Source organism: Polypterus senegalus, chromosome 12 (genome assembly GCF_016835505.1).
Source record: "Polypterus senegalus isolate Bchr_013 chromosome 12, ASM1683550v1, whole genome shotgun sequence".
In the NCBI taxonomy this organism is placed as follows: domain Eukaryota; kingdom Metazoa; phylum Chordata; class Cladistia; order Polypteriformes; family Polypteridae; genus Polypterus; species Polypterus senegalus.
Genome location: NC_053165.1, coordinates 156,251,272 through 156,276,220, shown reverse-complemented (window position 1 = coordinate 156,276,220; position 24,949 = coordinate 156,251,272). Strand labels below are relative to the sequence as shown.

At 41.4% G+C, this 24,949-nt stretch overlaps 1 protein-coding gene across 1 annotated transcript in view; it reads left to right on the top strand.

Annotated features, from left to right (window-relative positions):
- Positions 1-24,449, top strand: part of atp13a1 (ATPase 13A1) — a 71,344-nt gene extending 46,895 nt beyond the window's left edge. The window contains exons 17-26 of the mRNA XM_039770412.1: positions 1,291-1,399; positions 1,844-2,043; positions 2,140-2,236; positions 9,628-9,809; positions 14,372-14,486; positions 18,107-18,303; positions 18,974-19,116; positions 19,411-19,522; positions 19,708-19,851; positions 22,364-24,449. Of these exons, the coding sequence (XP_039626346.1) occupies positions 1,291-1,399; positions 1,844-2,043; positions 2,140-2,236; positions 9,628-9,809; positions 14,372-14,486; positions 18,107-18,303; positions 18,974-19,116; positions 19,411-19,522; positions 19,708-19,851; positions 22,364-22,474 (1,410 nt within the window). The 3' untranslated portion in view covers positions 22,475-24,449. The remainder of the gene's footprint in view (positions 1-1,290; positions 1,400-1,843; positions 2,044-2,139; positions 2,237-9,627; positions 9,810-14,371; positions 14,487-18,106; positions 18,304-18,973; positions 19,117-19,410; positions 19,523-19,707; positions 19,852-22,363) is intronic.
- The last annotated feature ends 500 nt before the right edge of the window (positions 24,450-24,949 follow it).

Sequence of the window (24,949 nt, the reverse complement as noted above, 5' to 3'; positions counted from 1 at the left end):
AGAACCGAATTGAACCATCCAGTTTTGGGACTAATATGATCGGGCTCTGCCAATTGCTTTTACACTCATGAATTACGCCTAATTCAAGCATCTGTTTCACCTCATCATGTACCACATTCTTCCTCGCCAATTTGGTCGCACTTGGACTTAGCCTGTTACGATTTTATGTTCAGCAAGTTTAGTGAGGCGAGGCAACAAGGAAAAGACATCCATGTTTCTTCCGATCAAAGACTGCAGCTCCGTTTTCTGAGTGTCTGTCAAATCGTTACTAATAGTAATGTCAGTTAGGGAGACTGCAACCGTGGGGGATAACGCCTTGCCCGGTTTGTGCCATTCTTTCAAAAGATTAACATGTAAAGTTTGAATGGGCTTTCACCAGCCCAGTATTCTAACTTATAATTTACAGGGCCCATCTGCTCTACTACTAAAGTAGGAACCCTGCCATTTCGCCAGGAACTTGTTCTGATTTCATCTGACCCACACAAGTACCTGATAGCCCTTTTTGAATTTGTGGAGTTTGTTTTTCTTAATCATAATTATATTTCTGCGTCTCCTGCTCGCACTGCTGATGCCCCACTGCGATAGAGGATAATTTAGAAATTTGTTCCTGCAGTGAAACAACCCAATCTACTAATTTCAAACCCTGAGTATTAGTCTGCACACCCGTTCACTCTTCAAGAATAATATCCAAGACGCACAACGGATGCCTGTCAAACAGTAACTCAAATGGACTTAAGCCAGTAGAAGACTAAAGGGATTCTCGAACTGCGAGCATGATGAGAGCAACACAGAGTCCCAGGATGTCTGGTCATCATGAGCCACACACCTGATCACCTGCTTTAAAGTCTTGTTAAATCAACCTGTCAGACCATTTGTCTGAGGATGGTAAACCATGGTGCTCAATTTCTGAATGGCAAGACAATCACATTAACTGTTTCATTACCCAGGAAGTAACAGGCAAAACTTGGTCAGCTAAAGCTTCTCGAGGAATGCCATTACGAGTAATGATCTCACAATTGAGCCTTTGCAACAGTCGGCGAGTTGGCCTTCCGCAGAGCAGCCACTTCAGGATTCCATGTTGTATAATCGACCAGCACAAGTATATACTGATAACCATATAATTGGACTTTCCACACACATACACTTCCTAGCTTAACTTTTCACAAAAGGGATTTTACTAGTGTATAAGTGATTTTATGTAAGTCAATTACAGTATATATATATATATATACAGTACTGGATAACCAAAGATGTCAAAAATTGCTTATTTCTGTGCCCTTTCTCTTCTAGGTTGTTATGATCACTGGTGATAACCCACTGACAGCATGCCACGTAGCACGAGAACTTCACTTCCTACAAAAGGAGCACACTCTGATCCTGCAGGCACCACAAACTCCAGGTAGGCAATGCCTGTCACTTGTTTTAGATCATGCTGTGAGGAGGAGGAACAGATACACAACTCCCTGTTAGCCTTTTAGCCTGTTTAGTCAATTTCAGTTACCATACAAGTCTTGTAGGGCAGTTCATTTTCAGACAGCAGATTGGGTCAACTGTGCTATGTTTAATCTTGCTAAATGAGTAGTAATGGACATCTCCAGCAAATGTGAGGCAAGATTCAGTTGTTAAAGCAGATGTATTAGAACGTTCGAGCCAACATAACTATTGGGAAAATCTTTGCAAACAATAGTTTCACCGCCCACCAAAAACCTCCCAACAATTTTGATGTTCTTCAAACCTAAGGACTAAATGTTAATTTGCATTTCTTTTAAAAAAGAGAAAAACAGCAAGCATCCTGCCAACTGTCAGACCACTTTATAACTATCCTCTGACCTTTTATGTCTAGGCTCACAGTGGGAATGGCAGTCTATTGACTGCACGGTCCAGCTACCTCTCATCCCACCATCTCTGAAGGACCTGGTCAGGCAGTATGATCTGTGTGTCACCGGTGAAGGACTGTCCTGCCTGAAAGCACAGGACTCTGGCTTACTGGCGCAACTTATCCCACACATCCAGGTGTTTGCCAGGGTTGCCCCTAAGCAGAAGGTCAGATGCTGATAAATGATGTATATTGACAGTTCCTGCATTACCTTTTAAAATTAACTTAAGTTGAACGGCTGGCCATGTTCTCTCATTTTGCAGGAGTTTGTAATAACAAGCCTAAAGGGAATGGGATTTGTCACACTCATGTGTGGAGACGGCACCAACGATGTGGGGGCTTTGAAACACGCAGACGTAGGTAGGTCACCTTGTTGTTGAATTACTACTTGGTACAAAACCTTACTGTTAAGACACCTCTGTTGCATTTATTCTTGAAATGACATCACTGTAGTTCACCAGCTGATCCTTCTAGAAGAATCTGGTGTGGTCATGTCTATATAAATAGATGGCCAATACTTTGTCTCAAGGAGGGAAATTTAGCTTTTTACAGAAGCTGATATATGACAGACAAACTGCAACACCCTCAAACACACAATTAAGAATTGACAAAAAAGCGAAAAACAAAAATCGGACATTTTATTATCAGAACATGCCAGGAATGTTATGAATTGCAATCAATGTAGATTCCTTTGTAGACCAGATTTGGCAATGTGACATGTAAAACAGTGATCAGGATTGATGTCAGACATTGGTATGTGCAAAGCATACAATTATTCAACGTAAAATCTTTTATGAAGCACATCTATTTTGTTTAAAATTGTCCAAAATGTTTCCAGGGCAAGATCCAACCTGCAAACGTTGCAATCGAGCTCCAGCCTCATTGGGCCACATGTTTTAGGTGTGCACCAAATGAACATCATTCTGGACCAAAAATCTTTAAATGCTTTTCAGACAGCCTTGGTGTTATAATCCCTCCTAATCCATTAACAGCTGTGTGTGGTGGACCCCCCAGATGAACTTAAAAGTGGAGAAGGACAAACAAACTGTAATTGCCTTCACTTTACTATTAGTACATAGGGTTATCTTGCTCAACTGGAAGAATCCTAACCAACCTCTTTTAAGTCAGTGGGTAACTGATGTTATATACTGTTTGAAATTGGGGAAAAAATCAAATTCTTACTTAGAGGAACTGTTGAAAACTTTTTTAAAACCTAGCAGGATCTAATCAATAACTTTATAGAATAAGCATTTTTTTGGGGAGAAGGACTGCTTTTCATCTTTACTAGTCTCAAATGTTTTACTTTGGCTGTTGGCCTTCCTCTCTCTTTCTCATGGGTGGGAGTTGAATTGCATTTACTTTTGTCAAATTTGACTTGTTTGTATGGAATGTTACTTGGTTTTAATACATTCAATAAAAAAGACATGGGTCCTTAGAGCAGTTGGGGTAGCAACTCTAACCCACAACAATGTAACAACACTTAGCTGTCTCCAACTGGTTCTGGCATCAGGGCGGGAGGGTTACTATCAGTACAATGGTGGATTGATTATTTGGAGGGCAGCAAGGGTGGCACAATGGTTAGCGCGGTTTCCCATGGGTTCGTATCCCACATGTGGTGTTGTCTGTATGGAACCTGCATGTTCTCTTCAAGTTTGTGGCATTTTGTCTTCTGATAGTCCAGTTTCCCTGCAATGCTGGGGTTAATTGAATAATTGGTTATTTAAAGTTGGAACAGGATGAATGTGGATGGGCCCTGTAATGGACTGGAGCCCTAGGTATGGTCTCCCAACTTTCACCAAGTACTGCCAAAGTTGGCTGTAACCTGCAGTGGCCAGGTTTGGGAATGTATGCACATGTCTGACTAAGCTCACGACAAGAAAGCAGTCCCAGTGAGACATTATTCCGGCATATTGCCATTGGTGAAAAGGAGCCTCAATAATTTGTTGGCTGAAAGTCCTCAGTGCTAGCAATCATGGCCATCAGTGCAGCTGAAGTAAATAGCAAAAGCTGAGTATTCTGTGTCTGCGTGAGATGGAACTTCTTATGACTCAGTACAATCTTTGAGAGCGAACACAATTTGATCAACGTATAAAGCAATAAAAATACAGTAGATGAAATGAAGAAATATATGTGGAGTATATATAACCTAATATAACATCCTTAAACCCACTGAATCCAGATTAGGGTCACGGGGAAGACCCCCCCAAACCCCGAGTCTATTTCTGCAACATTTGGTGCCAGAAAGAGAATAAACACAGGGTGGGATGAAAGTCTGTTAACGTTCTAAACCCTGCTTGTTATAATTCATGGTTATGCATGACCGACTCTCCTAGATAAAACTTTATTAGTCTTCAGGGGCAAATTTGGATTTTTTTTTTTTTTTTTTAGAAGTTCTATAAATAAATAAATAGTTGGATGGATGGATAAATAAATACACCCACACTATGGTTTGGATACACACCAGAATGACTAAACACCAAGAAAATTAAAAAGAAAGAAAACTTCTGACTTGGCTGTCACAGTCCCAGTCCCAGTGAGGCACTATGTGGGCGTATTGCTGTTAGTATGAAGGAGCCCCCATAGCATTGCTTGACCTACTTCTGATGAATGATTTGTTGGCTGGAAGTCCTCAGTGTCGGTGTGTCCGAGAGAGGATGTTCAGCATTTTTCAAAATGGCACTCAGTTCTGTTTGCATTCTCTCCTTTGCTCTGACCTTCAGGGTGTCCAGAGTGCCTCCAATAACTGATCTTTCCTTTTGTAATTAGCTTGTTGATTTGGTGAGCCTCTCTTTAAGTGATGTTGCCAGCCCAGCACACCACAGTGCAAAAAATTGACCCTGGCCATCACAGGGTTATAGAAAATGTGAAGGATGTCACTTCCCACATTGAAGGAACACAGTTTCCTAAGGAAAAAGAGCCAGCTTTGCCCATTCATCTGTAGTCCCACTGTGTTCTGAGACCAGTCCAACCTGTCATTGATGTGGACCTCCTCTACATCCACACCGTGAATAGTGATTGGACGTTGAGGTTCTTCAGTGTGGCGAAAGTCAATAACCAGTTCCTTGGTTTTGCTTATGTTAAGGAGTAGACCCAACTCCTCTCCTCTGTCTCATCCTCCTTATTAATTCACATCATAAGTGCAGAATCATCTAAGAATTTCTGCAAGTGACATAATCTGGTATTATATTTATAGTCTTGAGGAGTGAAAAGCCCAGAGCTGCTTATATCCTTATCAGAAATGCAGACCTTAACTCTCACAAACTGCACCATCTTCAGACACAGTGCAGGGACCAACCCTGAACCAGGGCACCAATCTTCTTACATTACATCTGCCTAATTCAATTAAGACTCTCGGCAGATGCAGCCCATCCCAGTGGGATCAGGCAGGCACAAACCCTGAACAAGATGCAAGTCTTATAATTTTCTAAAGCCATCTTAATCCAGTTCAGAGATGAAGAGCCCAGATCCCATCTTGGCTGTATTGGACACAAGGGCAGAGAGCCAGTCCATCACAATTGCATGTGTATAAATCGGAGGAGACATTAAAGTAACTGTGTTAATACCAAAAAAAAAAAAAAAGTCTTCTAAAGCCAGTGGGCAAATTCAATTAGTCTAAATTGTGTTTTTATTTATTTTTTCAAACCAACAGCCTTATTTCCTAAGGGGCATGTTATTGACTCACTACATTTTTTATGAGGGTTTTAATGAAGATCAGCGCTGAAGCCGAGACGTGGACAGGTAGTTTGTAAAATCGTTGAAGGCATTGATTTAAAAAAAAAAAAAAATCGACATTTTCCACACTACTCAATTAACTTCTAATATGAGAGTTGTTCAAAAAGCAAGAATACAAAGCTAAAAATAAAGTAGGAAAAAATGATCAGAATTAATTGTAGAAGAGCCATTTTTATGCTTAAATGTCGTATTTGATTTACTAGCATAACGTTTCCATGTTGACTTAATCCACTTTGGGGTTGTGAGAGCTTCATCTGGTGGTGCCATTCCGGTGCAGGGTCCACTGAAAATAATCCATGCAGACATGATGAGAAAGTGCTGCGTTCATTTTAAAGCATTTTAAATGGCCTAAAACTGCTTTTCTTGTTATTTGTTTTTAGTTTACGTCTGAGTGAGTGCTGTCCTTTAAGTAAGTTACAAGGATGTTATGTTATAGCACAGGGTAGGTAGGCTTTATTATCCCAGAAGGAAATAGGACAGGAGCAGGAAAGTACAAAAAGAAAATACAACACTTGTTATAGTAATTCAAGAAAAAAAGCCAAGATGCAATAAATGGCAGTAATTGTTAATCAGTATGCACACCTGTAGGATTTTTGCAAATAGAGATAATTACATTTAACAGTATACAATAGAAGTTAAGCAAAATGACACCTTTTATTGGCTAACTAGAAAGATTACAATATGCAAGCTTTCGAGGCAACTCAGGCCCCTTCTTCAGGCAAGATCTAATGGAATATTGCACACTAGCCAACCCGCGGCATACCATACGCCGCATAATCAGGGCATTTTTTTAATAATTTTTAAGCACAGGAAGAAAATTAACATTTGAAAAATCGGTAATGTAATAAATCAGCAAGAAAAGCAGCATTGTAACAATGCACGGAACGAACCAACACACAATCGTCCATGCGGCGCTCAGGCGCGGAGGGTGGAACGGGAGGAGAGGAGAAGGACATCCACTCCGCTCCCTCCGTCATGCTAGTCTGCTGGTTTCTCGTTCAGTATACACTGCCTGCTCATGTGCCCACCTCCAACTCGTCACTCGAGTCTTTGTACAGTCCAGATGCACCTGTGACTCACATAGATTTTTCATTTCTCTGTGCGGTTTTGGCTGCCTTTCTATATATAATCCACCATGACACCCGACCACGGTAGTAGCAAGGTGGGAGGGCGGTGTGTACAAAGTGCAGGAGCATCTAAGAAGACGCATGTTTGTCGCTGATGCGAATTGCTGTATGTAGCGTGTAAAACAGTTTGCCATGGTGCATGCGGTCGTGCGTCGTAACTGAAAACTCGTTTTTTAAAGACCGCTCACTTCATTGTATTTTAACCTCAGTTGTAAAGGATTGTTTTAAGGATCCCATGGGATACCCCTCGCAAACAGTTTTACACGCTGCATATGGCGATTCACCTCTGCGAGAAACATGCCTCTATGAACAGTCAACGTGGGTCGGAGCTGCATGTGGCCTCTGCGACAGACAAATATAAATGACGCCGGTTTTTCTGTGTCGTAGCGTCCAAGTTGGTGGCCGTGGCTCTGTGAGTTGTCGTCGTATCCAATGGTCTTGGAGTTGGTGAGCGTGGCTCCTTCCTGCTTGCGCCATAGATGTCTCACTTGTCGGCGGCTTAGTGAATCCACGCCCCTTCCGGCGTGCTTTCCATGGTTGTCTTGCCTTAGTGAGTTATATATATAGATTTAATCTTTCTATAAAACTCACACTGTTCTACTCCATCTGAACTAGTGTGGTGCTGAGGAATCGCCCGTTGCATGGCTGTACTCGGGTCCTAATCTGGATCCTGAGTTGGTTTGTCGTGTAGTGGGTGCAGCAATGCATGTATCAGTGCGTGCTCCTAACCCCTCTCTCCCTCTCTAGTTAGCTAATAAAGGGAGTCATTTTCCTTAAGTTCTCTCTACAGCTATAATGGCTAACACGATAAACACCCTAGTACTACAGAATTCAGCAGGATCTGTACACCTCCTACAATTCAATAGGCTTATAGCTCTGGGGACAAAAAAGTTCTTAAATCTGTTCATCCTTATCCTTGGGGACCTAGCTCTGCAGCCTGATGGCAACAAATAAAACTTCGTGGGGGAGAGAGCATGGCTACTGTCTGACAAAGTCAAGTCAGCCTTCTTTCTAACTTGTTTGCGATATAGCTCAGTGACCATATTGTCCGCCTGAGGAGCTCACAGATAGGTGTGGTCCCACTTTAATGATAAATGCTAGTCCCTTGGTTAGGAGTCTTGTGCAGATTTTTGCAGGTACAGCAAGTTCAGCCTCATTCTCTGCCCAGAAAAGATACTTTGCTTAAATGTTATTTACTCATTTGCTTATAGTGACGGGCGAGAAAAAAATGTTATCTCATGTTTTCATGCAGAAAGGAGTTAAGAAAGTTTATGATTCAACAGTCCCATTAGGGGTCCACCACAGTACAACACCAAACAACATCAAAACCTCCTTGAAAAAATCTTATGTTACTTGCGTCTCATAATCTATATGCAAAGTTACTAAGTCGCTTACAATGTCCAAAATGTGTATTTTCACTAAAACTAGAGGGCTTTGCTCGCCAACCCCCCGGCCCGCACTACACATTAGCCTCTTTGCGGTTCTGCTGCTCGCGTATGGGGATGCGGATGTACAATTTAAACAGATTTTTATTTTCATGGGAATTGTTACATATGCATCAATGCAACTTATAACTACCCGTGATTGAATTTCGTTTCTTTCTCTCTATTAAATAAAATGACTTTTTCGAATGTTTGGCTCTGAGATTTGTTGTTTGTCTTTGCAAAAGTTATTTTAACGGGAAACTGTTAATGTTTTAATATGAATGGCATATCAAGATCTCCTTTGTTGTCTAATGTTATCCCCTGAAGATGTACTCCATTACCTTTCTTGGAATCGCCCTTCTTTCTACAGTAATTTGTGCGTTGTAAGACCCGGACGTTGTTAAAGGTTGTAGATATTCTTCGTGATATTGTAAGTTGTTGTTTTCATTTTCCGCACGATCACCACCAACTGTTTCAGCACAGTCTATTGATACGCATTTAACCAATTTGCCATGTAACCGTTCGGCATTTTTGAACGCATTTAACCAATTTGATGTGTAACCAATTGACATTTTTGCCGTTAATTCGTTTGACTTCCTCGTTTCTCGGTGCTAGGATTACACGTGTACTCATTTTATATGTTGATAACCCTTTGTGATGAAATTCTTCAATAAGATTTGGACATAATAATACGTTTTCTTTAATTGGGAACTTAAAGTGAGGAAAACGTATAAGAGCTGCGAGTGCAGGAAGTGTGCCTGACAAAAGCATTCACACAAATGAGAGTTGAGAGGACCTTGGTCTTGTTTGAAAATTTTTGAGATGAGGGCGTGATTTGAACAAATATCATGACAAAAGTCTCGTGGGACTTGAAAAAATCTCTCTTCCAAAAAGTCTCGTCTCTATTACTAATAGAGAGATACTTGTAAATAAACTGCTTCCGCAATGTGCTCTCATGGACAAGGAAGGAGCGCAGATGCACATGTGAGTGAGCATTTGACCTGAATTGGTCAGGACTCCTTCTTATTCACTTGGCTGCCTTGACGCTTCACATGCTGTGTGCAGGCGCTGATTCCTTCCATGGTCTTGAGTGTGTGCTTTCCAGAAGCGGTTTACTCAGAAATATTTTCGTTAAAAGACATGTTTTGGACATTGCAGAAAAGAGGTAAGAAAGTTAATGATTCAAGCACGTTGCTTCCTCACAGATCCATTGCCGCTGGTTTCACATCCCCACATATGTTGTTGTATATGTGGAGTCTACATGTTCTCCCCATGTTTGTAGTGTTTTCCTGCAGATTGTTCACTTTTTGTCCATCAATGGGGTAAATTTACTGGTCAAAGTTGGCCCGGGATAAATGTGGATTGACCCTGTAATATACTGGAGCCCTATGTAAGGTCTCCCACCTTACACCAAGCACTGTCACATATGTTAGTATCATTATCAAGATGCACCTTTCTCTTTTACTAGGTGTTGCGCTTTTGGCCAATGCACCCGAAAGAATCCCTGAGAGACGGAAGAAAGTACGGGAAGGACTGAATGATGCCAAACCATCCGTGCTGCCTGGCTCTAGTGGAAACATGAAGCTAAGCTCACGGGCTGCCAGACAAAGAATGATGTCTCTTCGGGAAGAACAGCTTGCCATGCAAAGGGTAAGATCATTGGCAGGTTGTAGCTTCCTGAAAGAAGTGAAACTGCTCCTCTTGAGCAAATTACTCAGTACCTACACATTATGTGAGAAATGCGCACTGCCGGAGATCCTACTTACCTTGACTCGAAGGTGCAGAAACATAAAAGATAGTCAATCAATCAACATTTATTTATACAGCACATATTCATACAAAAAAATGTAGCTCAAAGTGCTTTACAAAATGAATAGAAAAATAGAAGACACAAAAAAAAATAAACATTAATTAACATAGAATAAGTAAGGTCCGATGGCCAGGGTGGACAGAAAAAACAAAAAAAAAACTCTGTAGGGGTTCCAGACCACAAGACCGCCCGCTCCCCTCTGGGCAATCTACCTAACATAAATCAAACAGTCCTCTTTGTATTTAGGGTTTTCATGGAAGGACCTGATGATGATGGTCACGTAGACTTCTGGCTTTTAGTCCATCAATGTTAGTCACTGGAAGGCTGTGATTTCATTACCTTTCTTGATGACTGTTTGCATAAAAATGCAAAAGCACATTATCTGTCTGTCCATCTGCTTCTGTAACAATTCCGCTCCCAGCTGACTAATTCCGTTGTGTGCAAGTTTTGCACACTTGTTCTTCAAGGAAAGTTCCATTTTAATTTGTAGTACCTCAAATTCATTGTGGTGCTGGAGTTTTAAAAATTTCAAACGTTTTTATTTGTAGTACTAGGGTGTTATGCCGTGTTAGCCATTATGGATGTAGTGTGAAGTCCAGAAAAATGACACCTTTTATTGGCTAACTAAAAAGATTGCAATATGCATGCTTTCGAGGCAACTCGGACCCCTTCTTCAAGCAAGATGTAATCAATTACCTACCTACATATTGATTATTCTGCGGTGGGCTGGCGCTCTGCCCAGGGTTTGTTTCCTGCCTTGCGCCTTCTGTTGACTAGGATTGGCTCCAGCAGACCCCTGTGACCCTGTAGTTAGGGTATAGCGGGGTGGATCATGAATGAATGGATGGATGGATATTGATTATTGCTTTTCTATCTGGCATCCCACAAAAACGTATCCATTGCTGCCAGAATAATAACCCGTTCTAAATCCACTGAACATATTACACTGATTCTCTCCCAACTTTAATGGCTCCCTGTTTACTACCAAATACAATACAAAATACCGCTCTTAACATTTAAAGCTCTTCACAACCTCACTGATCTCCTCCAGACTTGCACTCCATCTCGCTCACTTGGATCCTCATCTGCAGCTCTACTTTCTGTACCACACATCAAACTCGGTTCAATGCGAGCTCAAACGTCCCTCATAGTGCTCCTCCTCTCATATCCGTCATCTAGACTCAATAACACTTTTTAAAACTGCCTTCAAATCTCTTCAAACTGGCATACCAATTATGAATTTAACACTTGCTGCCTGTTCTCTTTGTGTGTTTGCTACTACCTCTGTACCTTATTGCCATTTGATTTTATCGTCCTCTTTGTTTTTATATTTCATTAATGTTGTTTAATTTCATTGTAAGGTAACCTTGAGTGTTAGGGAAGGTGCTTATTAAATAAAATGTAGTATTATTATTATTAATAATAATATTATTTATTAATTACTAGCTGTGTAAGCCCGTGCTATAAAAAGCCTGGGGTCCTAGAAACTATTGAAATCGTCAGAAAAAAAAAATTGAAGTGTAGAAAGGTCAGGTAATTGAAAGGAACTACTCTGGGCGTCTCTCTCTTAGGAGGTTTCGTTTTGCCGATATGCTGGCCCTGCTTACCCCGACTCCACCTCTCACTTCCAGGCCAGACAGACACACACACTTGCATGTATAGACTTGAAAAAGCCTTGAAAGCTTGCATATTGTAATATTTTAGTTAGCCAACAAAAGGAAACATTTCTATTTGAAAAACATTAACAAATTTTCAAAATCATCTATCCTAAAAGAGAAAAAAATATTATCTGTGATCTCCATTAGATAGATAGATAGATAGATAGATACTTTATTAATCCCAAGGGGAAATTCACATAATCCAGCAGCAGTATACTGATACAAAGAAACAATATTAAATTAAATAGTAATAAAATGAAAAAAATTTAAATAAAATTAATGTTCGCATTTACTCCCCCGGGTGGAATTGAAGAGTCACATAGTGTGGGGTCTCCTCAGTCTGGCAGTGGAGCAGGACGGTGACAAAAGTCTGTCACTGAAGCTACTCCTCTGTCTGGAGATGACACTGTTCAGTGGATGCAGTGGATTCTTCATGATTGACAGGAGTTTGCTTAATGCCCGTCGCTCTGCCACAGATGTCAAACTGTCAAACTTTAATCCTACAATGGAGCCTGCCTTCTTAACAAGTTTGTCCAGGCGTGAGGCGTCTTTCATCTTTATGCTGCCACCCCAGCACACACTCATTAATTTACTCTTTCAAAATTGATGGGTTATCTAAACTTGTATATTTTCCTCTTTTTACTGCTTGTGATTGCCACCCTTTATAGCCAAATAAATCCCTAATACAAGTTATTGAAATATTGTGAAAGATTGCATTGTATTGTGAAGTAGTCCTAACAGATATCACTTAAACTTCTGAGGCTCTTTTTATATTGTTACCATACCATACCATATTTATTTGTTGAGCGCTTAAAAAAACAGCATTACAACTGACCGAAGCGCTATACAGTTACAACAAGCAGGACTAAAAGCAAAATATTAAAAACAAACATTAAGAGAGAATTAAAACAGAGATACTAAAAACAGGTCAGGGGACGAAATAAAATAGAGAAAATAGCAAAAGGCAAGTGGAAAATGAAACAGGTTAAGAATTAAAAGCCAATGTGAAGAAGTGCGTTTTTTAGGCGAGATTTGAATGTGGCGACTAAAGCGGCTTGCCTAACCACTAAGGGCAGGGAGTTCCAGAGCCTGGGTGCACAGACGGAGAAAGCCCTTTCACCACGAGCTTTAAAACGCGTGCCTTGGGAACGGTTATGAGCCGCTGATCTGCGGATCTAAGAACACGAGGGGGATTGTGACAATGGAGCAAGACACTCAAATATGTGGGGGCTAGACCGTTTAATGCCTTATAGGTGAGGAGGAGAATCTTAAAATCGATTCTGAATCTAACTGGCAGCCAGTGTAGGGTTTTTAAAATCGGTGAAATGTGTTGGATTCTGCTACTTCCAGTTAGAAGCCTTGCAGCCGCATTTTGAGCCAGTTGGAGTCTAGAAAGTGTGGCTTTACTGATACCAAAAAGGCAGGAATTAGAGTAGTCAAGCCGGGACGTAATGAATGCATGAATTACTGATTCCAGGAGGTGGTTAGACAGAATAGGCTTGAGTTTGGCGATTCGCCTTAGATGGAAAAAGCAGGACTTTACTGTGCTGTTGACTTGAGCATCCATTTTCATTTTCCATTTTTCATTGTTGGACAAGTTAACCCGAGAAATGCCTCAATCATTAGTTTTGATTTACAGAATATGTGCAAACACAACAGAGGCCATGGGGCTGTTGCTGTCCCTGCTGGGTTACAGATTTGGCAATCTGCACCGGGGTCGCTACAACAATGACCTCAAATACAAAGCAAACATACCTTGACAATGGCCAAGGCTCAGCTTCAATGCCTTATCAGGGGCTGGGGCATACTTCACAAGGAGACCATTTGGAGTGGTCAGGATGAACTTGGCACAGATCATGTAGAACATTCTCTTAGCTCGCTAGGCAGATCCCATCAAGGAAAACCGGGAAACTGGTATTGGCGACTGGTCAGGGAAACGTGAGTGTGGATGAAAATGTTTACTTAAGCAACAGCTCTCAAAGGAAGGAAGAATTTCAAGATTTCTGTTCCAAGATTTGGTTGATTCTGCTCAGTGGTCAGAGAAGATAACCAAAGTAGTATAAAATGAACTATGTGATTTTAAAAAAGTTGTATTTAATTTATTCTTTAAGTGATAGCACACAAGGCTTTTTATTTTGGCCAAGCATTGTCATGATATGCTGCAAGTTTAAACACTCCGCTTACTTCCTTTCTGTTCTCACGTTATATCTCACACAGGGTATTTTGTCATTTGTATTATGTAATTAATTATGGGTAACCCATGACATTTCTAATTAGTGGGCTTGAAAATGGATGGATGGATGGACAAATCATACACTTACCCCTACCAGTCTGTTTTTGACGGGGTGGACTGAATGGTTTTCTTAGTCAGTCTTCATATAATGTGATGGGTAGCGAGACTGCCTCATATATTGAGCTCCAAGGACACAGGGCTTCATTTCATCCTGGTCAGTTTCTGTGTGAAGTTTGCATGTTCTCTCCTGGATACTTTAGTTTTCTTCCAGTCATGTACATGTTAGGTGTCATTGCAATTCTAAGATGGCTCAGTAAGTCAATAGTATTCTTTACTTCGAAGATAAGTTCTGGCTCCTCGTGACTTTTAAACCGGGGGAGAAAGTTTACAGAAAATGGATGGAACAGCTACCCTGACTGTAAACTGATTTCTTGATTTTTTTTTTTTTCTTTACATTTTTGATAATTCTTCAAATAATCATTAACTTTTGTATTCTTTATTAAACATCTAGGAACGGATCAGTCAAGTGTTTAAAGACCTAGAGGATGATCAGGTTCAAGTTGTCAAGCTGGGAGATGCGTCGATAGCAGCACCCTTCACCTCCAAACTCTCCTCCATCCAGTGCAGTAAGTTCATTCTTCCGTTACACGTGGAGTTTTAAACTTTTGGAGGGGAGCAGCAGGCAGCCAATTTTGAGGTATTCTGGAAACATCGTTTAAACATGCTGAATATACCATGGAGAATTTGAGTGGCCAACATTTGGTTCATCTTTTTTGTTCTTCTAGTTTACTACTGAACCTAACCAAAAGTCAGCATTTAAGCACAAATTTGGAATACTGAGTAAATGGTTACTTTTATACAAAGCTTTGACAGTCTATTCAACTGTGCAGAGTATTCAGAAACAGTTGTAATGGTTTAAACCAGGGGTTCTCAATCACGGTCCTGGAGGGCTACAGTGCCTACAGGTTTTTGCTCCAACTCAACTGCTTAATAAGAAGCACTTATTGCTCAAGTAACACGTTTCTGCTTCACTTTAGTGGTCTCGCTTGTTAAGAGTTTGAACCCTTATTGCTTATTTTAGTCTTAAACATTCTTATGTCTTAAAGCAAAATTATTGGTTTTTAGTTGCTCCTAATTAGCAATAAAAGCAAATGACAAAAGAGACCAGCATATCACCATTTAGCTTATTACCATTTACACCTGTGTGTATTTATTTTGCACTACACTGTGTGCACAATTATTAGGCAAGTTGTATTTTTGAGGATGAATTTTAATATGGAACAAACACAGTGCTATCAGTCAATCCAAAATGTTAATAAACCTGAAACCTGAATGTTTCACAACGGAAATGTGAGTGTGAACATCATCAGGGGAATACATATGTGCGCACAATTATTAGGCAACTATTAGTGTGCAGATTTATTATGCAACTAAAGGAAAAATGAAAATTTTCCCATCTCACTTGTTTATTTTCATCTGTTATAGTGAGAATAATAAACAAACACCTCAAAATTTACAAATAAACATCTCTGACATTTAAAAAAAAATCAATCAATCAATCAATGACCAATATAGCCACCCTTCTTTCCAATAACAGTCATAAGCCTTTCCATTCATGGAGTCTGTCAGTTTCTTGATCTGTTGACGATCAGCTTTTTGTGGAGCAGTGACTACAGCCTCCCAGACACTCTTCAGAGAGGTGTATTGTTTTTCTCCCCCGTAAATCTAGCGTTTAAGAAGTGCCCACAAGTTCTCGATAGGGTTTAGGTCAGATGAGGAAGGGGGGCCATGTCATTATTCCTTCATCTTTAAGGCCTTTACTGGCTGGCCACGCAGTGGAGAACTTCGATGCAAGTGATGGAGCATTGGCCTGCATAAAAATCATGGTCTTCTTCCTGTATCACTGTTTGAAGAAAGTGTCTTCAAAAACTGGCAGTAGGTTTGGGAGTTGATTTTGAGTTCATCTTCAATGCAAAAGGTCCAACTAGCTCATCTTTAAAAATACCAGCTCATACCAGTACCCCACCTCCACGTTGGAGTGGAGCTCTGTGCCCATTACTGATCCACAGGTCCATCCATCTGGTCCATCAAGAGTCACTCTCATCTCATCGGTCCATAAAACCTTTGAAAAAATCTGTCTTCTGATATTTCTTGGCCCAGTTTTGACGTTTCAACTTATGTTTCTTGTTCAGTGGTGGTTGGGTTTCAGCCCTCCTTACCTTGGCCATGTCTTTGAGCACTGAACACCTTGTACTTCTGGGCACTCCAGGTAGGTTGCAGCTCTGGAATATGAAAGTACTGGAGGATAATGGGTTCCTGGTAGCTTCACGTTTGATTCTTCTCAAATCTTTGGCAGCTAATTTGCATCTTTTGTTCTCAACACGTTTCTTGCGACCCTGTTGACTATTTGCAACAAAATGTTTGATGGTTCTGTGATCACACACCAATATCTTAGCAATTCCAAAAGTGCTGCATCCCTCTGAAAGACTTTTTACAATTTTTGACTTTTCAGAGTCAGTTAAATCTCTTTTTTGGCCCATTTTGCCCGAGGAAAACTAGCTGCCTAATAATTCTGCACACCTTGATATGGGGTGTTGATCTCCTTAGGCCACACCCTCCCTCATTACACAAATACACATCACCTGACGTGCTTAAATCCAATAAGCATTCAAGTTAATACAGCTTGGAGTTGGAATATACGCATTAAAAATGATGATATGGTCAAAATACTCACTTGCCTAATAATTGTGCACACAGTGTATTGGGTTTAATTAAATACTGTACTTAGAAGGAAAGTGAAGGACTGAGAATTACTCCTCCATTTTAGGCTTCAAATCATTTGGATGATATCCTTAAAAAGGGGAAGAAAATCGAGGATATGAGAATGAGCTGACATAGCAGAGTTAAAGCAATAACAAGCCATGAAATTAAATTATTGGCAAGAATTGCTTTTTAATTAAGTAAACGGGTTAGAACGTAAACCTGCAGCCTCTGCAGCCCTCCAGGACTGTGATTGAGGACCCCTGGTGTAAACTGTGTGACAGCAGGCCTCGAGGTGGCATGTCAAGAGTGTCCTCTCACTTCTGCCCTTATATAATCTTCTCTCTGCCTCTGCAGTCACTTGAAGTTTGAAGTCGACGTTATTTGTGTGATCTTAGACATATAAGGAGTTTTGGTACAATGGGGGCAGGAGGGTTCCCTTTGGGAGTATCGTCCATATTTTTAGCTTCTTCTCCCTCTGCTTCTGTAGCTGCCTTTTCTTTAGAGCCATTCTGAAAGTGAAATGTTGGTTGACAAGTCCTGTAGCATCACAGAGAGCATTCCTTGCCAATGATCACCTGGACTATTGTAGATTAGGCCTTGAGGGTATATTTGAATCACTTTCTCTGGCCACCCTGGCATCTGTTCTGTTAGTAGTAGAGGATTTGCCTTAAGAGGCAGGAGTCGGGTCATTCACTGGCCCATCCAGCAGTGTTGGTTCCACAGGTTCATGGCTTAGGTGCTGATCATCTTTGCCTTAGTTGGTACTGTGATCTCCATTTTCTGAAAGCAAGAAGTCATAATTTTTCCAGGATATTGTTTGATAACTCAAGAAATGCTGTCAAGCAGGAGTGTAGTGTTACATGTGGCCTTGTAGCTTGGTTTCCTTTTTGAATGTCTTGGCAGGTGTTTCTACAGCTAATATGGTACTGAACATTTTCCCTGGTCACTGGCAGCAGAACTATGGAAAGTGGTCAACAGCTTCCAGAGGTTCCCCGAGATGGCAATTGTTAGGGACATTTGGTAGAAGATTTTGATTTTCCCAGTGTTGAGTTCTTTAGCATAGTGGACCAAGTCATCTGCATACTGAAGGTTGATGATTATTGTAGCCTTACATTATTAAAGAGTGAAGAGCTTCCTGCCAAACTGGTATTCAAACTCATAAGGAGAGCTGTCAGAGATTTGAATAACAAAATGACATGTAGGTAAACCGCAAAAAGGATCAATACAAAGACACAGCCATAATTGACCTCTGTTCAGCTGGGGAAGTGATCTGTTTCCATTCTACTGCAAGGAATAGTTAGCCATATTGTCCCGCAACAGCCCCAGGATTGTGATGAATTCCTTTACATAGAAAAGTAGTAGAACAACTGAGGGTACGTATCGCCACATCTCCCTGAAAACCAGGAAGTATTTACACCCTTTAGATGTTTATGGTGTGCTGCAGATGTCCACATGCCTTTAATTCTAACTTGTCTTTTTGCAGTCTGCCATGTGATCAAGCAGGGTCGTTGCACCCTTGTCACCACTTTGCAGATGTTCAAGATATTGGCACTAAACGCACTCATCCTGGCATACAGCCAAAGCGTCCTGTATTTGGAGGGCGTCAAGTTCAGCGATTTCCAAGCTACACTGCAGGGCCTCCTGCTGGCTGGGTGCTTCCTGTTCATCTCCAGGTCAAAGGTGAGTTTGTTGAGCCCACATTTTTTGTACAATGCAATACAAACCCAGATAAAGAAACAGAAGAGTAAAAAGAAAAAATAGCTGACAGTTGGTCTAATTCTGCTTCCACATTACCATTTGTGTCAACCTGCCTTCCCAATTTGTTCTGTTCACCTCTATATTCAGTTGTGGGATTTGGGAGAAATTCAGTATTGCTGTTGATTTAACTACACACTCTTGACAAAGTGCAATTTTAGATTTCGTTTACTTTAGGGGGATAAAACATAATTGAATCTTATTGAACAGGTATCACCTAACCATGCATACAATGTGACTGCCACTGACATTTTTGGCTGTGCTAATTATTATTATTTATTTGGTACACAGAAAAAGCTGAGAGGTCGGCACTGCTTCATATCTTCGCTAAATTAATCCCCCATATTGTGCCACTGCAAGCGTGGATGGACATTCACATGAAATGTCCCTATAGACATCTCCTATTTTCATTTACATGTCCTTGGGGTGTATAGGAAAAGTGGAATACCTGGATAAAACTCACATGCACACAAAGACATCATACAAATATTGCATATTTTTTTAAATAATTGTCATTTTATCTTTTTTTTTATTTTATTGCCAACACCTTTTCACATTTTCACAATGTTTTTCTGTATTTTTTTTTCTGTGGTAGCCCTTGAGGACACTGTCAAAAGAGCGTCCCCTGCCGAACATCTTTAACTTGTACACGGTACTGACAGTTCTCCTGCAGTTCCTGGTCCACTTCTGCAGCCTGGTATATCTTTATCGAGGAGCCCAGACACGCAGCCCTCCCAGGTAATTCATTATGAAATGTTCCTCCTTTTCAAGGCGTCTTTCACCTCGGCTTGCTTTTCTTGTTACCGGTGAACCCTGAGTTGATTTATTTAACTTTCTTTCTTACTCTGTTGGCTAAGGATAACCGATGATCTCCACTTTATCAGAATTCACCTTTTACAGCAGATTCTGACTATCTCAGGTTTAGTCTTGGTGGTCACTTATATATCTTATTTTTTCTCTTGGTGCTTCTTGTGTACCTTCCTTGTGCCTGGCCTTCTCATTTCACCACTTCTCTGTACCTTTTCTCCACAGGAAAGAACAGTTTGTGGACCTTTACAAAGAGTTTGAACCCAGCCTTGTAAACAGCACCGTCTATATCATGTCCATGGCCATGCAGATGGCCACGTTTGCCATCAACTACAAGGTAAAGCACGTTTACAGATACATTTGTGTGCTTCGCTAATTTTCTTTGTGTCATTCAGTGAAAAGTTAGGACAACCACTTTCAGCATGTTAACTCTTTTCATTAGTTTTTCAGCACTTTTTCGTGTACACAAACCACTTTGATGTTGCTCTAGTCTTTAGATTTTGTTCATGTCCTTTATTTTAGGGCCACCCATTCATGGAGAGCCTGCGAGAGAACAAACCTCTCCTTTGGAGCATCGTGGTTTCCGGTCTGGCAATAGTTGGCCTACTTAGTGGATCATCCCCAGAATTCAATGAGCAGTTTGCTCTTGTAGACATTCCTACTGAGGTAACGTTCAGTTTCTGGTTTATACTTTAAATTGATGAGAAATCACTCAGACCTCAGACAGGTCGTGCATACATTCACTGTACTGCCCATTGTCACAGGACATGTGTTCTATGCCTGACCCAATCATGGAGATGTGGAATGTTTTCATATATTTTTGGATACACTAATCACAAGGAGCTCTGTCTGTCTGGACGGCTAAGTTGCACTGTATCCCCATTAAGACGTGAGCCTGAGTACTCCATCATCATCATCATCATCATCTTCATATTTAAAGTATCTTGCATATACAGATAAGACCATCATATTTTGAACTTAAAACAATGTCTGAGTGATACGCTTGTACATAAAAGAAGAAGAAGAAATATATATATATATACATCCATCCACCACATCCATACAGGGGATGCACAAACCAGTGAGTTTCTTTGTGCTAGTCCCAAGCCCGGATAAATGGGGTGGGTTACATCAGGAAGGGCATCCGGTGTAGAATTTTGCGAAACCAATATGCAGACAACAATACAAATTATATATATATATATATATATGTATATATATATATATACTGTATATATATATATATACTGTATATATATATATATATATATATATATATATATATATATATATATATACTGTATATATTATACATACACACACGTGTGTGTATATATATTTATGTTACGGCCAAAACCCGAAGTTCAGCCAGTTCCAGAGAATTGGCCAGCCAATTCGCTTTTTGGCCGAGAGGTGAGGCCAAAGTCTGAATTACTAGAAATGACCAGCGTATATACTACTTTGCCCGGCCATTTTGCGAAGTGGCGAGAACTCCCTGGCCAAAGTTGGATGCGCTGATGTACGACTGTCCGCTCAAGGTGGAAAGATGCTTAAAAACTTTCAGATGCAGATTCAGGAGTGAGTTTTCGATTCTGCACGAGAAACTGCTCACACTGGAATCCGTAGGCACAGAAGAAAAATCGCTACGAACCGTCGCATCTTCCCAATCACCAACTGGCGGCCAAGGCTACACTCAATGCGATTACACTACTAAGTGCGCAACAAATTACTGCTCATGCCTTTTTTTCCTTCTGACTTTGGCCAATCACCCTAAGCCATTAAGCAAACTGGCTGGCCAAATCCCGAAATCAAGGAAAAGGACCAGGTGATATTTCAGTTTTTCTTTTTTAATAAATCTGCAACAATTTCAAAAATTCTTTTTTTTGTCTGTCAATATGGGGTGCTGTGTGTACATTAATGAGGGAAAAAATTAATTTAAATGATTTTAGCAAATGGCTGCAATATAACAAAGAGTGAAAAATTGAAGAGGGTCTGAATACTTTCTGTACCCACTGTATGTATGTGTGAGTGTGTGTGTGTGTTGGTATGTATTATATATATATATATATATATATATATATATATATATATATATATATATATATATATATATATATATATATATAGTGAACCTCGCCCCGGACACAGACAGGCAGACACGTTCATGTCACCCACAAACACTGGTTTATTTTCCATTATTCTTTTATACAACTCTGCTCACCAACCCCAATATCCCTCAGTCCAGGCCACTCCAATGCCTTCTCTTTTCTTCTTCTCTTTTCTCTCACTTTTACTTTCTCTTTCTCTTTTCTTCCCACCGCCTCCTTCCTCCTCCAGACGTTGCCACTCTTCCACCCGACTCTTGTCAATGACTGGAGGGAGGCGGCCCCTTTTATAGGAACCCGGATGGGCTCCAGCTGCTTCCCGCAATCTCCCGCGGACACACCCCGTGGCGGAAGTGCCAGCTGCGCACCCGGAAGCCGTCCGGGTGTCCCCAGTCGTCTTCCCCGGAAGTGCCGGGCCCCTGGAATAATGAGGCACTGGGGGCGCCGCCTGGCAGCTTCCAAGCCCTGTACCCAAGGCCCCCTGCATAACCAGGACGGACGCCCCCACTCGGTCTGGAGGAGGCACTCGCCCTCCTCTGGTCCTCCGAGGCGTCCCGGCCGGCGACCACACGGCATAAACCGGCATCGGGGCGCCGCCTGGCGGTGGCCACGGGCCCCTACAGGGCTGGGCTTCCAAGCCCTCCACCCGTGGTCCCCAACAGAACCAGGACGGACGCCCCCTCGCGGTCTGGAGGAGGCACAAGCCCTCCTCTCGTCCTCCTGGGCGTCCCAGCCGGGGACCACAATATATATATATATATAGGGGCAGTCAACAAGTTCCCGGAATTGTGATATAGCAGGAGAGTGAGAGATCAGATTATTATACCCACATTGTTGTGGAGGGGAATGCAGCCTGTCTGTAGACCAGTTACAGCAGGTCTGGATTGGTTTTGGCGTGTAGTATTGTTTTAATTACCATTTGAGTTAGACTTTGTCATAGTCATCTGGCACAATATCATAGATCAAACAACGTGCTAACATCAAGTTCATGTACAAATTGGGGAAAGTGCCACGTGTGTGTGTGTGTGTGTGAGGTTTAAACCTAATGCATGTCCTTCTTTCTCTTTTCCCAGTTCAAGCTGGTGATTGCTCAGGTGCTGGTGGTCGACTTCATGTTGGCTCTGCTGGTGGACAGACTCCTACAGTTCTTGCTAGGCAATGCTAAGCTCAAAGTGCTGTCTTGAGTACTTCTAGCACTTGCCACTGTGAGGGTGGCAGCTGGTGCTTTGACATAAAACTGGAGTGAACCGAGTACTGCTGGAGAGCCGGTGACCATTGCCAACCAACCAACCAACCAACCAATCAGCCAGCCAACCCCCTCTCCCCTCCCTTCCCATCCACCCCGGGCTCTCCCTCTACTCAAACTGAGCCTCGCGCCGCTCCAGGCTTTGAATCTGTTTACACTTCAGGACTCTGCAAGGAACCCGAGGAGATGGGGTGAATCACGGACAGCCAGGCTGACCACCTATGGTGAAGATCTCAAGAGAGGGAGGGGAGGAAAACTGTATTTTGGAGGGGGTGGCGCAGCAGCCATTACACTTCTTCAAGCAACAGATGGCATTACTTTGGCTCCTTTTAATACACGGTTTGGACTTTTAACTTTCCCATTTACCCCTCTTTAATGTTGACATGGAGATCTTTGTGCGTGTCTCGACACTGAACACAAGCAATATCACCTTCTGCTTTGGTCAGCAATTGGGTGAAATTACTCCGAGTCTAAATTACTTGTTGCAAATTACGCCGAAAAATATCACTTGGTAAAAATCCTGCCAGCCCCAGAGAAGATGACCTGGACAAATTTAACTAAGCAGAAATCACTATTTTTTTTTTTGGGAAGGGGGGAGAGAAGAAATGTATGTATATATGTAAGCATGAGAGTATTATGAGAGCTGCCTTATGTGATAGCATAAAGCCAGACAAGACACTCAAAGTTTGGGATCTGTAAATGCCAGAGACGTGCCTGTACAGCTTTTTTGGGTTTTTCTTTTCCCCTCTCCTCCCCGGATAGAGCCGTGTTTGCTGCCTACAGATGTCCGACTGGTGAATTTGGTTTTTTTGGTTTTTCTCTCCTGTATTCCGACACGGAAGGAGTTTTTCTCATGTCAGGATACCCAGAGACAGAGACCCTGACTCGTCTGTAAGTCCATTTTCACTCATCACAGAATTTTTTTTAGTCTTCTGTTAATTTTTATAAATGCATAATTAATGACTTAATTGTAACAAACGATAAGGGGAGAGGACAAAATTATGCTGCTGATGGGAACTGCATTTCTTATAAAGGCCAGCCTATTTTGTGAGGGGAAGGGGGTGCGTGTTGCATTTCAATTGAACTTGAAACCACACTTTTGTAGACTGGCAGTTAAAAGACGTGCCAGTGCTGAAGCCCAAATGTGTGTGAGCCTCCCGAGTGGCACTGCTATGTCACACACACCCGAGCTTATGGCTTTATAAAAATTCTAATTTTTGATGTCATATAAGACCGCTACCCCTTTCTCAAGACACAACAACCAAATGCTTAACAAAGATTTCCCCAAACCCAATTTAAATTATTTTTTGGTGCCCACAAGGAGAGAAATAGAGCTGACCACGGTGGCAGCAGTTTCCCGTCTCCTAAAAAAGTTTTCCATTTTATTCACATTTTTTGACCAGTACAGATTGGTGGGCCCACTCCTGCCTTCAATAAAACTCGGTTCTCTAAACGTACCGTCGCTTCAAGCGGACCCCAAATCAGTTGCTAGGATCACCGTCACCTCTTTTCTAGGAGTTGGTTTTTCGCTCATCTCTGCCCTACCCATAATGAACGGGCATCTCCACAATCTCTGATTTTGTGTATTTGCTGTTTGTCTAGCAAGTATAACGCGCTTAGCCTTTGAAAAGGGGCGGTGGTGTTAAAACAGAATCGATACCTCGAATTCAGAAGTCAGCCTTTGTAACGCGGAGGGCATGGGCAGGATGTCCACCACCAGAAGACCAAACGGCGCAGCATGAAACGTGAAATCAGTGAATGGAAGTATTTATTCGGTTTTTTGTTTTTTGTTTTTCCTTTGGCCTCCTTTTGTAATGATAATACTCGAGGACGCTGTGAGGTATGGAGGGGGGGGGAAGGACACGAGAAGTATTTATTAGATTTGTTAAATAAACAGTGTCTATAAATTTTAATCCTTTCTACTTTCCTGATGCTTTTGGACACGGGTTATGTTGTGTCAACGGCCAAACGTCATTCTCAGGTTTCAACATGCCTGGGGTTTTGCTGGGCCCTTTCCCCTCTAGCATCAATACAGCTTATGACATTGACCTCTTTTGGTGACACGGGCTTTTCCAAGGATGTACAGTCGTGTGAAAAGGTAAGTGTAGCCCATGAAATGTTTTATTTTTTTGGTAGCGTATTTAGACCTATCAAGATGTGATCTTCATTTAAATGATATCGATGGTAGCAAACGCCATGCCACATTTACAGTTGAGGCCCGGAGCTTCCATACACTTGAGGTGAATTCTTTCTAACCTCTCCACGGATGTTATACTAACTGTAAGGTTGGCGTATCGTTTTAAGACGTCTACTTTGTGCAGGCAAAAGTCATTTTTTTCCAACAATGTTCACAGATCTCGGGCGTATTTCGCTTTTTAGTGACCATAACACAATTCCAGTGGGTCACAAGTTT